The 17071-nt window shown below is 35.9% G+C and overlaps 1 protein-coding gene across 2 annotated transcripts; it reads left to right on the top strand.

The window, feature by feature from the left end:
- The first annotated feature begins 10126 nt into the window (after positions 1 to 10126).
- On the top strand, positions 10127 to 12840 carry LOC139892138 (tubulin alpha-4 chain-like). Of its 2 annotated transcripts, XM_071875179.1 has the most exons (5): positions 10127 to 10327; positions 11201 to 11435; positions 11534 to 11904; positions 11990 to 12448; positions 12534 to 12840. In XM_071875179.1, the coding sequence occupies exons 1-5, from the start codon at positions 10235 to 10237 to the stop codon at positions 12702 to 12704; spliced, it is 1329 nt and encodes a 442-aa protein (XP_071731280.1). In that variant the 5' UTR covers positions 10127 to 10234; the 3' UTR covers positions 12705 to 12840. The 2 variants fall into 2 exon arrangements, with proteins under 2 accessions (XP_071731280.1, XP_071731279.1); XM_071875178.1 differs by having other exon boundaries at positions 11990 to 12784.
- The last annotated feature ends 4231 nt before the right edge of the window (positions 12841 to 17071 follow it).

The raw sequence follows: 17071 nt of genomic DNA, 5'->3' as shown, positions 1-17071 counted from the left end.
ATAGAGATTGGTATTCCATGTATGGAGACGACTTCCTTCAAATACAGTCGTGCTAACTTCTCCATCTTGTCATCTTCTCTTATTGGCAGGAAGTGTGCTGATTTGGTGAGACGATCAACTATTACCCAAATAGTATCAAAACCACTTGCAGTCCTTGGCAATTTAGTGATGAAATCCATGGTAATGTTTTCCCATTTCCATTCTGGGATTTCGGGTTGTTGAAGTAGACCTGATGGTTTCTGATGCTCAGCTTTGACCTTAGAACACGTCAAACATTCTCCTACGTATTTAGCAACATCAGCTTTCATACCCGGCCACCAAAAATGTTTCTTGAGATCCTTGTACATCTTCCCCGTTCCAGGATGTATTGAGTATCCGGTTTTATGAGATTCTCTAAGTACCATTTCTCTCATATCTCCAAATTTTGGTACCCAAATCCTTTCAGCCCTATACCGGGTTTCGTCTTCCCGAATATTAAGATGCTGCTCCGATCCTTTGGGTATTTCATCCTTTAAATTTTCTTCTTTTAAAACTCCTTGTTGCGCCTCCTTTATTTGAGTAGTAAGGTTATTATGAATCATTATATTCATAGATTTTACTCGAATGGGTTCTCTGTCCTTCCTGCTCAAGGCATCGGCTACCACATTTGCCTTCCCCGGGTGGTAACGAATCTCAAAGTCGTAATCATTCAATAATTCAATCCACCTACGCTGCCTCATATTCAGTTGTTTCTGATTAAATATGTGTTGAAGACTTTTGTGGTCGGTATATATAATACTTTTGACCCCATATAAGTAGTGCCTCCAAGTCTTTAATGCAAAAACAACCGCGCCTAATTCCAAATCATGCGTCGTATAATTTTGCTCGTGAATCTTCAATTGTCTAGACGCATAAGCAATCACCTTCGTTCGTTGCATTAATACACAACCGAGACCTTGCTTTGATGCGTCACAATAAATCACAAAATCATCATTCCCTTCAGGCAATGACAATATAGGTGCCGTAGTTAGCTTTTTCTTCAATAACTGAAACGCATTCAAATTTCTTCCCTTTATGCGTTAATGCAGTCAAGGGTTTTGCTATTCTGGAAAAGTCTTGGATGAACCTTCTGTAGTAACCAGCTAGTCCTAAAAACTGGCGTATGTGTTTCGGAGTTTTCGGGGTTTCCCACTTTTCAACAGTTTCTATCTTTGCCGGATCCACCTTAATACCTTTTTTGTTCACTATGTGACCGAGGAATTGAACTTCTTCCAACCAAAATGCACACTTTGAAAATTTAGCGTACAATTCTTCCTTCCTCAATACTTCTAACACCTTTCTCAAATGTTCACCGTGTTCTTGGTCATTCTTTGAGTAAATAAGTATGTCATCAATGAAAACAATGACAAACTTGTCAAGGTATGGTCCACACACACGGTTCATAAGGTCCATGAACACAGCTGGTGCATTAGTTAAACCAAATGGCATAACCATAAACTCGTAATGACCGTAACGTGTTCTGAAAGCAGTCTTTGGAATATCATCTTCTTTCACCCGCATTTGATGATACCCGGAACGTAAGTCAATCTTTGAATAAACAGACGAGCCTTGTAGTTGATCAAATAAGTCGTCGATTCTCGGTAGTGGGTAGCGGTTCTTGATGGTAAGTTTGTTCAACTCTCGGTAGTCGATACACAACCTGAATGTACCATCTTTCTTCTTGACAAACAAAACAGGAGCTCCCCACGGTGATGTGCTTGGTCGAATGAAACCACGCTCAAAAAGTTCTTGTAATTGGCTTTGCAGTTCTTTCATCTCGCTTGGTGCGAGTCTGTAAGGAGCACGAGCTATTGGTGCAGCTCCTGGTACAAGATCTATTTGAAATTCAACGGATCGATGTGGGGGTAATCCCGGTAATTCTTTCAGAAATACATCGGGAAATTCTTTTGCGACGGGAACATCATTGATGCTCTTTTCTTCAGTTTGTACTTTCTCGACGTGTGCTAGAACAGCATAGCAACCTTTTCTTATTAGTTTTTGTGCCTTCAAATTACTAATAAGATGTAGCTTCGTGTTGCCCTTTTCTCCGTACACCATTAAGGGTTTTCCTTTTTCTCGTATAATGCGAATTGCATTTTTGTAACAAACGATCTCTGCTTTCACTTCTTTCAACCAGTCCATACCGATTATCACATCAAAACTCCCTAACTCTACTGGTATCAAGTCAATCTTAAATGTTTCGCTAACCAGTTTAATTTCTCGATTCCGACATATATTATCTGCTGAAATTAATTTACCATTTGCTAATTCGAGTAAAAATTTACTATCCAAAGGCATCAATGGACAACTTAATTTAGCACAAAAATCTCTACTCATATAGCTTCTATCCGCACCCGAATCAAATAAAACGTAAGCAGATTTATTGTCAATAAGAAACGTACCCGTAACAAGCTCCGGGTCTTCCTGTGCCTCTGCCGCATTAATATTGAAAACTCTTCCGCGGCCTTGTCCATTCGTGTTCTCCTGGTTCGGGCAATTTCTAATAATGTGGCCCGGTTTTCCACATTTATAACAAACTACATTGGCATAACTTGCTCCGACACTACTTGCTCCGCCATTACTCGTTCCGACACCATTTGTTCCTTTCGTTCTATTAACCCCTGGTCCGTAGACCTCACACTTTACCGCGCTATGACCATTTCTTTTACACTTGTTGCAAAATTTGGTGCAGAACCCCGAGTGATACTTTTCACACCTTTGGCATAGCTGCTTCTGATTGTTGTTGTTGTTGCGGTTATTATTGTTGTTGGGATGATTGTTGTAGTTGCCGTTGTTGTTGTTGTTGTTGTTGTTGTTGTTGTTGGGCCGTTTGTTGTAGTTGCGATTGATGTTGCGATTGTTGGGATAATTGTTGCGATTATTGTTGTAATTGCTGTTGTTGTTGTATTGGTGATTCTTATCACCGTTTTCTTCCCACTTTCTTTTGACTTGCTTCACATTGGCCTCTTCAGCAGTCTGTTCTTTAATTCTTTCTTCAATCTGGTTCACTAGTTTGTGAGCCATTCTACATGCCTGTTGTATGGAGGCGGGCTCGTGTGAACTTATATCTTCTTGGATTCTTTCCGGTAATCCTTTCACAAACGCGTTGATCTTCTCTTCCTCATCTTCGAATGCTCCCGGACACAATAGGCATAATTCTGTGAATCGTCTTTCGTATGTGGTAATATCAAATCCTTGGGTTCGTAACCCTCTAAGTTCTGTCTTGAGCTTATTGACCTCGGTTCTGGGACGGTACTTCTCGTTCATCAAGTGCTTGAATGCTGACCACGGTAGTGCGTACGCATCGTCTTGTCCCACTTGCTCTAGATAGGTATTCCACCATGTTAACGCAGAACCTGTGAAGGTATGCGTAGCGTACTTTACTTTGTCCTCTTCAGTACACTTACTTATGGCAAACACCGATTCGACCTTCTCGGTCCACCGTTTCAATCCGATCGGTCCTTCGGTTCCATCAAATTCCAAAGGTTTGCAGGCAGTGAATTCTTTGTAGGTGCATCCTACACGATTTCCTGTACTGCCAGATCCATGGTTATTGTTGGTATGTAGCGCAGCCTGTACTGCGGCTATGTTTGAAGCTAGAAAAGTACGGAATTCCTCTTCATTCATATTCACGGTGTGTCGAGTAGTCGGTGCCATTTCCTTCAAAATAGTCAAATGGAACAAGTTAATCATACAGAATATTAAGAGTAGTTAATAGTATTTCGTAGCATAATATGAACTCATTTATAAAAGCTTTTTCTTCATATTAGCGTTTTATAAGTTTAAATTCGGGTAGTACCTACCCGTTAAGTTCATACTTAGTAGCTAATATACAATTCAACTACTACAATTCTATATGAAAAACTGATTATAATAATATTTCGCGTTCAAACTTTTATATAATATTTTACAAACTTACAATACCGCTTATTTTACATAAAGCATGAAATATAGCACACAATAACTTTGATACAAGATAGTTGTGAAGATAATTCTAGCTAGTACACAAGTCGTTCAGCAAAGGCAATAAAGACACGTAATTCATACGTCCAGAAACAAGTCATGCATTCTGGTTTTACTAGGACTACTTCCCATCCTTGGTCTTGTGGAACATAACCGTTATGGCCATTGATAAGACAGCGTGTTGTAACGTCGTCAAATGGACGAGGGTTACGTAATGTCCAACAGTCCCATAACAATCTAAAAACCTCATTTCTTACCCCAATTACCGACTCCGTCACTTGTGGGAACGTTTTGTTTAATAGTTGTAGGCCGATGTTCTTGTTCTCACTTTGGTGAGAAGCGAACATTACTAATCCGTAAGCATAACATGCTTCTTTATGTTGCATGTTAGCCGCTTTTTCTAAATCACGAAGTCCAATATTCGGATATATTGAGTCAAAATAATTTCTTAACCCATTGCGTAAAATAGCATTTGGGTTCCCCGCAATATATGCGTCAAAGTAAACACATCGTAACTTATGGATTTCCCAATGTGATATCCCCCATCTTTCGAACGAAAGCCTTTTATAAACCAAGGCATTCTTGGAACGTTCTTCGAATGTCTTACAAACTGATCTCGCCTTAAATAGTTGTGCCGAAGAATTCTGACCGACTCTAGACAAGATTTCATCAATCTTGTCTCCGGGTAGGTCTCTTAAAATATTGGGTTGTCTATCCATTTTGTGTTTTTATACTGTAAAATAGACAAGAGTTAGATTCATAAAAAAAAATACTTATTAATACAAGCAATTTTTACATATATCATTAAGCATAAGCACACTATATTACATATATTACACCACACGAATACAACTATCTTATTCCGACTCGCTTGTTTCTTCTTCTTCGGTTTTGGTTCGTTTTGCCAAGTTTCTAGGGATATATGATGTTCCCCTAATACGAGCCGTCGTTTTCCACATTGGTTTAGAAAAACCTGGTGGTGTAGAGGTTCCCGGGTCATTGTTACAACTTAAGGACTTCGGGGGTTGACGATACATATAAAGTTCATCGGGGTTGGAATTAGATTTCTCTATTTTTATGCCCTTTCCCTTATTATTTTCTTTTGCCTTTTTAAATTCAGTTGGGGTAATTTCTATAACATCATCGGAATTCTCGTCAGAATCCGATTCATCAGAGAATTGGTAATCCTCCCAATATTTTGCTTCCTTAGCGGAAACACCATTGACCATAATTAACCTTGGTCGGTTGGTTGAGGATTTTCTTTTACTTAACCGTTTTATTATTTCCCCCACCGATTCTATTTCTTCATCCGGTTCCGATTCTTCTTCCGGTTCCGATTCTTCTTCTGGTTCCGACTCTTCTTTCGGTTCCTCTTCGGGAACTTGTGAATCAGTCCACGAATCATTCCAATTTACATTTGACTCTTCATTATTATTAGGTGAGTCAATGGGACTTGTTCTAGAGGTAGACATCTATCACATAATATCAAACGCGTTAAGAGATTAATATATCACATAATATTCACATGTTAAAAATATATAGTTTCCAACAAAATTTGTTAAGCAATCATTTTTCAAGTAAACACGGTCGAAGTCCAGACTCACTAATGCATCCTAACAAACTCGATAAGACACACTAATGCAAAATTCTGGTTCTTTAAGACCAACGCTCGGATACCAACTGAAATGTCCCGTTCTTATTGATTAAAAACGTTCCATATTAATTGATTTCGTTGCGAGGTTTTGACCTCTATATGAGACGTTTTTCAAAGACTGCATTCATTTTTAAAACAAACCATAACCTTTATTTCATAAATAAATGTTTAAAAAGCTTTACGTAGATTATCAAATAATGATAATCTAAAATATCCTGTTTACACACGACCATTACATAATGGTTTACAATACAAATATGTTACATCGAAATCAGTTTCTTGAATGCAGTTTTTACACAATATCATACAAACATGGACTCCAAATCTTGTCCTTATTTTAGTATGCAACAGCGGAAGCTCTTAATATTCACCTGAGAATAAACATGCTTTAAACGTCAACAAAAATATTGGTGAGTTATAGGTTTAACCTATATATATCAAATCGTAACAATAGACCACAAGATTTCATATTTCAATACACATCCCATACATAGAGATAAAAATCATTCATATGGTGAACACCTGGTAACCGACATTAACAAGATGTATATATAAGAATATCCCCATCATTTCGGGACACCCTTCGGATATGATATAAATTTCGAAGTACTAAAGCATCCGGTACTTTGGATGGGGTTTGTTAGGCCCAATAGATCTATCTTTAGGATTCGCGTCAATTAGGGTGTCTGTTCCCTAATTCTTAGATTACCAGACTTAATAAAAAGGGGCATATTCGATTTCGATAATTCAACCATATAATGTAGTTTCACGTACTTGTGTCTATTTTGTAAATCATTTATAAAACCTGCATGTATTCTCATCCCAAAAATATTAGATTTTAAAAGTGGGACTATAACTCACTTTCACAGATTTTTACTTCGTCGAGAAGTAAGACTTGGCCACTGCTGATTCACGAACCTATAACAATATATACATATATATATTAAAGTATGTTCAAAATATATTTACAACACTTTTAATATATTTTGATGTTTTAAGTTTATTAAGTCAGCTGTCCTCGTTAGTAACCTACAACTAGTTGTCCACAGTTAGATGTACAGAAATAAATCGATAAATATTATCTTGAATCAATCCACGACCCAGTGTATACGTATCTCAATATTGATCACAACTCAAACTATATTTATTTTGGAATCAACCTCAACCCTGTATAGCTAACTCCAACATTCACATATAGGGTGTCTATGGTTGTTCCGAAATATATATAGATGTGTCGACATGATAGGTCGAAACATTGTATACGTGTCTATGGTATCTCAAGATTACATAATATACAATACAAGTTGATTAAGTTATGGTTGAAATAGATTTATTACCAATTTTCACGTAGCTAAAATGAGAAAAATTATCCAATCTTGTTTTACCCATAACTTCTTCATTTTAAATCCGTTTTGAGTGAATCAAATTGCTATGGTTTCATATTGAACTCTATTTTATGAATCTAAATAGAAAAAGTATAGGTTTATAGTCGGAAAAATAAGTTACAAGTCATTTTTGTAAAGGTAGTCATTTCAGTCGAAAGAACGACGTCTAGATGACCATTTTAGAAAACATACTTCCACTTTGAGTTTAATCATAATTTTTGGATATAGTTTCATGTTCATAATAAAAATCATTTTCTCAGAATAACAACTTTTAAATCAAAGTTTATCATAGTTTTTAATTAACTAACCCAAAACAGCCCGCGGTGTTACTACGACAGGGTAAATCCGGTTTTACGGTGTTTTTCGTATTTTCAGGTTTTAAATCATTAAGTTAGCATATCATATAGATATAGAACATGTGTTTAGTTAATTTTAAAAGTCAAGTTAGAAGGATTAACTTTTGTTTGCGAACAAGTTTAGAATTAACTAAACTATGTTCTAGTGATTACGAGTTTAAACCTTCGAATAAGATAGTTTTATATATATGAATCGAATGATGTTATGAACATCATTACTACCTCAAGTTTAGTAGGTAAACCTACTGGAAGTGACAAGAAATGATCTAGCTTCAAAGGATCTTGTATGGCTTGAAAGTTCTTGAAGTAGGATCATGACACAAAAACAAGTTCAAGTAAGATTTTTACTCGAATTAAGATAGTTTATAGTTATAGAAATTGAATCAAAGTTTGAATATGAATATTACCTTGAATAAGAAAGATAACCTACTGTATATAACAAAGGTTTTTTGATCTTAGATGATTACTTGGAATGGATTAGAAAGCTTGGAAGTAAATTAGTAAACTTGAAGGGATTTTTGAAGTGTTCTTGAAGTGTTCTTCCTATGATGATTATAGCTTGATTCTTGAAGTGATTTTTGATGAAGATGATGATTAACTACTGAAAAAATACGTTCATAATAGTGTGTGTGTGTTGAGAGAGAATTAGAAAGAGAATTGGAAGTGAAATGGAGTGAATGATGAGTGGTAATTGGTGAGTGGTGAGTGGGGTTAAAAGGAGTTCTAGTTAGTTGACTAGCTCATGGTAGAAGTTAAAATTGATTAGTCATACATGACATAATCAAGAGTGGAATCCCATGCTAGTTCCTATTGGTATATACCCATAGTAAGTACGTTTTGAAGCTGTGTATAATACGGGTAAGAATACGACTAGAATTCTTGATGAAAGAAAAGAATGGGAAAGTAACTGTAACCATTTTCGTTAAGTATGAGTGTTTTGATATATGTCTTGAAGTCTTCCAAAAGTATTTTAATACATCTAAATACACTACATGTATATACATTTTAACTGAGTCGTTAAGTCATCGTTAGTCGTTACATGTAAGTGTTGTTTTGAAACCTTTAAGTTAACGATCTCAATTAATGTTGTTAACCCATTGTTTATTATATCTAATGAGATGTTAAATTATTATATTATCATGATTTTATGATACATTAATATAACTTAATATGATATATATACATTTAAATGTCGTTACAACTATAATCGTTACATATATGTCTCGTTTCGAAATCCTTAAGTTAGTAGTCTTGTTTATATGTATATAACTCATTGTTAATATACTTATGGAAATACTTACTTATCATAATCTCATGTTAACCATATGTATATCCATATATATATCGTCATGTCGTTTTTACAAGTTTTAACGTTCGTGAATCGCCGGTCAACTTGGGTGGTCAATTGTCTATATGAAACATATTTCAATTAATCAAGTCTTAACAAGTTTGATTGCTTAACATGTTGGAAATATTTAATCATGTAAATATCAATCTCAATTAATATATATAAACATGGAAAAGTTCGGGTCACTACATATATCATCTTTTGTACTATAAATTCTCTTAAATTCTACCATGCATATCGATATTGGCAACTTAAAATACATGGACGCGTAAATTTACTGTCGATTAACTATGAATCTTCTGTACTTAATTTATCAAATTATTATGAAATACATGTTTTTACTAAACCCGTAAATTTATGGGTCACTGAACTAGTATTTAATAATATATTTATATAGATATAGATAGATAGATGGTAAGGCATTTTGTAAATTTTGTAATGAAAATTATTACCCCCTATACACTAACTGTCATGCCAAAAAGTGTAGTTTTAGTTGTTTAGGATTGTAGTTTTGAGTTTGCGTTCACACAACAATCAGTCCCTCAACTTCGGCTCAATTTACACAATAACCCCTCGGGTTTACACTTTCTCAGGTGTAGAAAGTGTAAACATATAATTTTATTAAAATGAAATAAACTAATTCCCCCGAATTTATAACGGGCCCTATCTTCTCGCTCGGTGCGAGTTAAATTTTTTCGAGCCCATCGTTCAACTCGAAAAAGTCTCACGAACCCAACGGGACTAACTATACGCGAAACGGACACTTTTTAAAAAACGCTTAACACAACGACAGCCCGTATCTTTTTGTTCGCCGCAAGTTAAATTTTTCCGACAGCACCGTTACACTCGAAAAAATTTTATGAACAAAAGAAATTAACTACGTTCGAAACGGACACTTTTTGAAAATCGCTTAAGACAATGACATTTAAAACGGCGCTTAAGAGGTTCACCCGCGATGACTCTGGGCTGCCCGCAAAGCGGGTAGTCGCCCTGGGATATAGTCGACTCGCATAGCGTGGAGGAAACCCAGGTAAATCAAAAAAAAAAAAAAAAAACGGCGCTTAAGACATGAGCCGTTTTCCCTTCTGTAAATAAAAAACGCTAGGTAAAATATGAATACACATGCCGAAAGCCCCCGCCGCATCGCGCGGGCCGGGTCCGGACTAGTTACAAACTAATTAGGTCACCGACACCCCTCTAAGGCACATGGCGCCACTCGGTTCAAAAATGAAAGCCTAAATCCAACCAAAATACAGTCACAAATCTAGCAAATAGTGAAAAGTATAGGGGTGTTATTTGCAACTTTTTTGTTGGCAACCGACGAAAAAACCCCACTATCCCTACACTACACCCACTATATAAGCCAAGCTTCTGAAATGAAGCGGCACATATATGAAAAATTTGAAATCCATTTGAGAGGAGCGTCTTAATAAACGCCCTTCGAATAGCCAATTTTATCTCAACCAAACCCTAGATCTACGATTTCATTTCCAAAAAAAATCAATCGAAAATGAGAGAATGCATTTCTGTTCACATCGGTCAGGCCGGTATTCAAGTCGGTAATGCTTGTTGGGAACTCTACTGTCTCGAGCACGGCATTTCGGTATTATTCGTTTTTTACTTATTTTTTTTTATTGAATAATGACCAGATCTATTAATTTTTGTTTGTGATTTCATTGATTTATGATTATACGGCGTTAGATTTGATGATTTTGCTTTTATTTTATCTTCTATTGTATGTATGTATCAGATCTGTTCGGTTTCTTCAGATCTGTGTTGAATATTGAATATATCTCATTTGTGTAGCGGTTAATATTCAATATTATTTGTGAAACGATAATTTGAATGTAATGATGGTATGACGTGAAATATTTCCGATTTTATTGTATGTAGATATTTAGATCTGCGGCTTCAGATCTCTATTTCAGAAATATCTATGTATATATATTCATTTCATTTACTGTATCTCTTTGTTATGTATGTATATATATGAATGCATGTATCCGAGTTTGTGTATATGAATAAACTCCGATTATATGAGGTTTTTATGTGACGGTTACTGTTTTTTATACTGACGATTCGGAAATCGTTGCATCTGTTATGTAGATCTGCAGTTTCAGATCTCAAATTTTGAAATATTTGTGTATGTATGTATTTTTTCTGTATCTGTGTTTGTATGATATGTATATGTATGAATGTTCGTATCTGAGTATGTGCATACGAATGAACTATGATTATATAAGGTTTTTATGTGCTAATCTTGCAAGTCGTTGCATTTGTTTTGTGTGTGGGAGGATGATTAACTTCTTTATGAGTCATTTTTCTTGTTATGCATCAAATTTTAGGGTTTTTAAGCATGATAGGGCTGTAGACGTGGTTGTGATGATTTGCTTTTTGATTTAGAAAACATAGGTTGCATCATACGCCTCTGTATGGTTAATTTCAGATCTTAACATCATTTTTATTTTTTTGACAGCCTGATGGTCAGATGCCAAGTGATAAGACTGTTGGAGGAGGTGATGACGCCTTCAACACTTTCTTCAGTGAAACAGGCGCTGGGAAGCACGTTCCACGTGCCATATTTGTAGATCTGGAGCCCACTGTTATTGATGAAGTGAGGACTGGGACGTACCGTCAGCTTTTTCACCCTGAGCAACTCATCAGCGGGAAAGAAGACGCCGCTAACAACTTTGCTCGTGGTCACTACACTAGTTAGTACCCTGTCATATTCTCCAGTCTATTTAACTATTTATATGATTGTTACACATCAATGTGTTGTTTTTTAACAAGTAATACTGTTATGTTGCAGTTGGAAAGGAGATTGTTGACCTATGCCTTGACCGTATCCGAAAGCTTGCTGATAACTGCACTGGTCTTCAGGGTTTCTTGGTGTTCAATGCTGTAGGTGGAGGAACCGGTTCTGGTCTCGGTTCCCTTCTTTTGGAGCGTTTGTCAGTTGACTATGGAAAGAAGTCTAAGCTGGGATTCACTGTCTACCCGTCACCCCAGGTTTCAACCTCAGTTGTAGAGCCATACAACAGTGTGCTTTCCACTCACTCCCTGTTGGAGCATACTGATGTCTCTGTTTTGCTCGACAACGAGGCCATCTATGATATCTGCAGGCGCTCTCTCGATATCGAACGTCCCACTTACACCAATCTTAACCGGTTGGTTTCTCAGGTACCAATTACATTTACGTCATATAATTCTTTTTGTTATTATGTGTAATGTGTAATGAAACTAATTATGTTTTCATTCGGCACAGGTGATTTCTTCTTTGACTACCTCACTGAGGTTCGATGGAGCTTTGAATGTGGATGTGACTGAGTTCCAAACAAATCTTGTGCCGTACCCGAGGATCCACTTTATGCTTTCGTCATATGCCCCTGTTATCTCAGCTGAAAAAGCATACCATGAGCAGCTGTCAGTTGCTGAGATCACCAACACTGCGTTTGAGCCGTCATCTATGATGGCCAAGTGTGACCCTCGTCATGGTAAGTACATGGCATGCTGTCTGATGTACAGGGGAGACGTTGCACCCAAGGACGTGAATGCAGCTGTTGGAACCATCAAGACCAAACGAACCATTCAGTTTGTGGACTGGTGCCCAACTGGTTTCAAATGCGGTATCAACTACCAGTCTCCAACTGTGGTTCCAGGTGGTGATCTTGCTAAAGTGCAGAGGGCTGTGTGCATGATTTCCAACTCTACCAGTGTTGCTGAAGTGTTCTCTCGCATTGACCATAAGTTTGATCTCATGTATGCGAAGAGGGCTTTTGTTCATTGGTATGTTGGTGAGGGTATGGAAGAAGGTGAGTTCTCTGAAGCTCGTGAGGATTTGGCTGCGTTGGAGAAAGATTATGAAGAAGTTGGTCTCGAGTCTGGTGAGGGTGAAGATGATGATGAAGAGGAATACTGAAGAGATGAGTTCTGATCGACCTTTCATCCTTTGTTTTAATGTTACCGTGTTGTGTTTTTAGTACTTGTTATTTCAGGCAGCTTTACCTTTATGACACTGTTTTCATTTGTGTTGTAGTCGCAAACATATTGTTGGTAAGCAGCATTTGACTGCTCTATCTTAGTTCTATCTTTCTGATAATTTTTAAAAACCTATCATGTCTTCGCTACTATTTTCCTATATTAGATCTTTACATTTGGCAGATATTTGGTTTGTTTCAATATCAAACAAAGTATAGATATTTGAAAGAAAGCTACCCATTCAACATTAAAAATTTGACGATTGGTACATAAAAGTTAAAATGAATGATAAAAAGATTGGTTTAGAGAATAATAAGTTCGCGAAACGTTTATAAATAAAGTTTATAAAATGACATCTACCATAAAACGGAGAGTGAGAAGTATGCAAGAATAAACAAAGTGATTTGACTGGTATATATCAATTGTCAACTAATTTTGTGAAAGTATTTAATTTTTTGTAAAACTTGTTGATTATTAGTGTACTTTTTTTTTTTAATCTGGTTTTAGGATCTTTATGTTATTGTATTTTTACTTATTATACACATGTTTTATTTAAGTCATACGATTGTTTAATAATAAAATTTTATTACTTCGTAACTTTAGATTAAATCATGGGTAAAAAAGAAATGTGTGATTTTTTTTTATTTTTGTTTTTCACGCGAACAAATGATAAACGATAAAGCTAAATAATGTTTGTTACAAAAAATGTTAATGATACACAACCACAAGCGAGTATTGACAAATAATATTAAAGTGTTTGCTAAAGTTGAAGTTGAAAAATATGGCAAATTAAATTAAGTGGACCCTTTTAATTGTTATTTTTTAGTTCAAATTTGAAATTTGAAATATGAAGTGATTGTTCTTTTTACTTTTCTTAAAATTCGAATATACATTTAAATCATTTGGTAAAGATTCTTATAGAACTTGCCTTTCAAAAAAAAAAAAAAAAAGATTCTTATAGAACTTGGTATATTTTTAACAAATTGAGCTCCGTTTGATACTGAACTCCAATATGTGGTTCTTTAAGTTCGTTCATATGCAAAGTACACAAACCATCTGATATTAAATTTATTTTCATCTTTTTTTTTTCTTTCTCCTCTTACTTGTTTTTCTCATTTTCTTTTCTGTTAGAAACAAATCTCAAGAATACGATTTGCTTCATAATAAACACATACGTTCATATCAAATTATCATAGCTAGTGGAATTAGAGATGTTAGTTAACATTTGATATGACAGATATTCATCTGAATAGATCCATTAATAGTGAATATGAATGACTTAACATCCGATCCAATTGATATATATCCATAGAGAGTATAAAGTTAGTATTTGTGTCGATTGATATATTCATCCGACCCAAAATAATTACTTATATCCATAGAGAGTATATCATTAGTACTTATGTCACCTACATCGTGTTATTACATTAAATATTTTTATCTTTCTATTTAATTACTTCAAAGATAATCATTTCAATAGCGTTAGTGTTATTATCTTTAATGTCAAATATTAGAAAACTCATGTAAAAATATCACTTAAATATGTATCATCATATGATGTTAATGTCAAACGTTTATGTATAAGATGAAAATTTCGTAGTGAAAATGTGATCCTATGTAACCAACAAAGTGAACAACGAGCATGCGATCGACGATTTGAAAACTTATCAAGCTACCTAGTGACTTTTGATCGTAGAAATTAGTAAGAAATGTGACTTTCGATTGTATAAAGTATTATAAATATGACTTTAGATCGTAAAAGAACACAATTTCTTATTTTACAAAGTGATGGATATGGGATAAATTAAAATCATTGAGAGGGATTGAAAAAATTAAATGAATTTGAATGGATAAATTAAAATCATTGAGATGGATTGAAAAAGTTAAATGAATATGAATGTGGATATGAGTCACACAATTTATATCCGATCTATTGTCATTATTAAGTGAAATATAAACATGTGAATTCTCAATTTATATCCGATCTATTGTCATTATTAAGTGAAATATAAACATGTGAATTCTCGACGTTACCGTTTTTACTTTTATTTTATTTTTTATAAAAGAACATTCTCTCTTAAATTAGTTGAGTTGCCGTTTGATTTAGGTGATCACAGAATTTGTAGAGGCTAACTCGTTTTCACATTTATAATTCTGTGTGATAAACAGGTTAAATAATTTTTTCTATCATTCGATAAATCTCTCTGCTTCTGTTCAGAGGCCGATCTTCAAGTTTTTTATTAGGGACGAACAGTATAATATGATTTATCACTATAATTTTGGGTTCACTCTGTCGTAAATATTACACTAATAACTCAAATGTTTGGGTCACAACCCGTTTGTCTCCACTAATATCATCCCTACTCATTATAGTTGCATAGCACGTACTTGTAGTCTAGACCATTTGTCATGATATCATGACCTCAACCACTATGCTACGACGGTTTATCTTGACACAAGTGGTTATCTTTATTACGTAAAAGATTGTGAATGCTCTGCAAAGTACGTTTTTTCACATAACGTTAAACATGTTTTCAATTATATAAATAAATGATTTCTAATATAAAACCGTATCAAGTGACATTATCATTACATATATGACTAAATGTAACATCTACATACATCACATTAGCTTTGCAGTAGAACTGGAAGTACACAAAAGAATAGAACGGAACGTTGATGGACTCTATAATAAGCGTAAAAAAAGAAAAAATAACTCGTAGCAGATTACTCTATTCTGCAGCTGCAGTATCATGGCTGCTGTTTCCTTCATTTCCAACTGGCAATGTTCCCAAGTCTGTCGCAGCATCTTTTTCATCTTGTGGTATTGACACACTTGAAGATTCATCACTCTGATCTGACCCACCCGTATTGTTATTTTCATTTGAGGCTTGATCATTTTCTTGTGATCCATTTTCATTTCCAGTTGAGTTAACAGAATCTGTTACTGAGTTTGTATTCTCGGACTCGGTGGCTCCTTCATTGTTGTTAGTGTCTGAACCTTGGTTTTGCTCCTTGGACTCTGTCTGGGTTAACTCGTTTTGTGCTCCAGCAGAATCTGCACTTTGTTGACTTTGTTCATTGGGTGTTGACTCGTTTTGTGCTGAGTTGTTATCTGAACTTGCTCCGTTATTACTCGAGTCTGTACTTTGAGTTTGCTCATTGGATTCTGTCCGGGTTGACTCGTTTTGTGCTGAGTTGTTATCTGAACTTGCCCCGTTGTTACTCGAGTATGTACTTTGAGTTTGCTCATTGGATTGTGTCTGGGTTGACTCGTTTTGTGCGGAGTTTGAATCTGAAGTTGCTCCATTGTTGTTAGAGTCGGTGCTTTGAGTTTGCTCAATGGGGTTTGACTCATCTTGTGCTGACTTTGACTCTGAATTTTCTCCATTTTCGTTAGCATTAGTGCTTTGAGTTTTCTCATTGGGGGTTGACTCATTTTGTGCTTGGTTTGAATCTGAATTCGCTCCATTGTTGCTAGTGTCTGTCTGCTCCTTCAACTCTGTCTGACTTGACTCGTTATGAGGCCAGTTCGAATCCGAGCTTGCTCCATTGTTGTTAGAGTCTTTACTTGGAGTTTGCTCCTTGAACTCTGTCTGTATTGTCTCGTTCTGCGATGGATTTGAATCTGAAGTTGCTCCATTATTGGTAGAGTCAGCGCCCACACTTTGATCCTTAGATTCGGTCTGTGTTGACTCGTTTTGTGCTTCATTGTCTGTACTTTGACTTTGCTCCTTAGACTCTGTTTGTGTAGTCTCAGCTTGTGTTAAATTCACATCTGAACTTGCACCCTGATTCGCAGAGTCTGTACTTTCAACTTGCTCCTTGGACTCTGTCTGTCTCGAATCATTTTGTTGTGTCGTTGACTCCGAGTTTGCTTCATTGTTGCCACCATTATCAGTTTGCTCGTTGGCCTCTCTCTGAGTTGACTCAGTCACTGCTGCCCCGTTGGAGTTAGAGTCTGTATTTCCAGTTTTTTGCTCATCAGTGGATTCACCACCTTGTGCTGGATTCGCATCTGCACTAGCTCCGTTGTTGGTAGAGTCCGTTCCTTCAGTAGACTCTGTCTGCGTTGACTCACTTTGACCTGAGTTCGGGTCTGAACTTATGTTCGTCGAGTCCGTAAACACCGCCTTTTGCGATTCATCAACCACCTCACTTGATGCATCATCTCCTTTTTTGTTCTCCTCTCTCACCCTCTGATCATTTCCATCACTCCTTTGACCACCCGATGACCCTAAATTCTCGATATTATCATGACCTTCATCACCATTTTCCACTTCCTTCACTCGTTCCGTTTCGGTCTCTTCATTTTCATCCGGCTTTACGTCATTATCTTCATTCTCACTTCCTTCTTTCTTATCCGATT

This window comes from Rutidosis leptorrhynchoides, chromosome 2 (assembly GCF_046630445.1).
Source record: "Rutidosis leptorrhynchoides isolate AG116_Rl617_1_P2 chromosome 2, CSIRO_AGI_Rlap_v1, whole genome shotgun sequence".
Lineage (NCBI taxonomy): Eukaryota > Viridiplantae > Streptophyta > Magnoliopsida > Asterales > Asteraceae > Rutidosis > Rutidosis leptorrhynchoides.
Note: the sequence above shows the minus strand (reverse complement) of the source record. Positions and strands in the feature narration are given on the sequence as shown.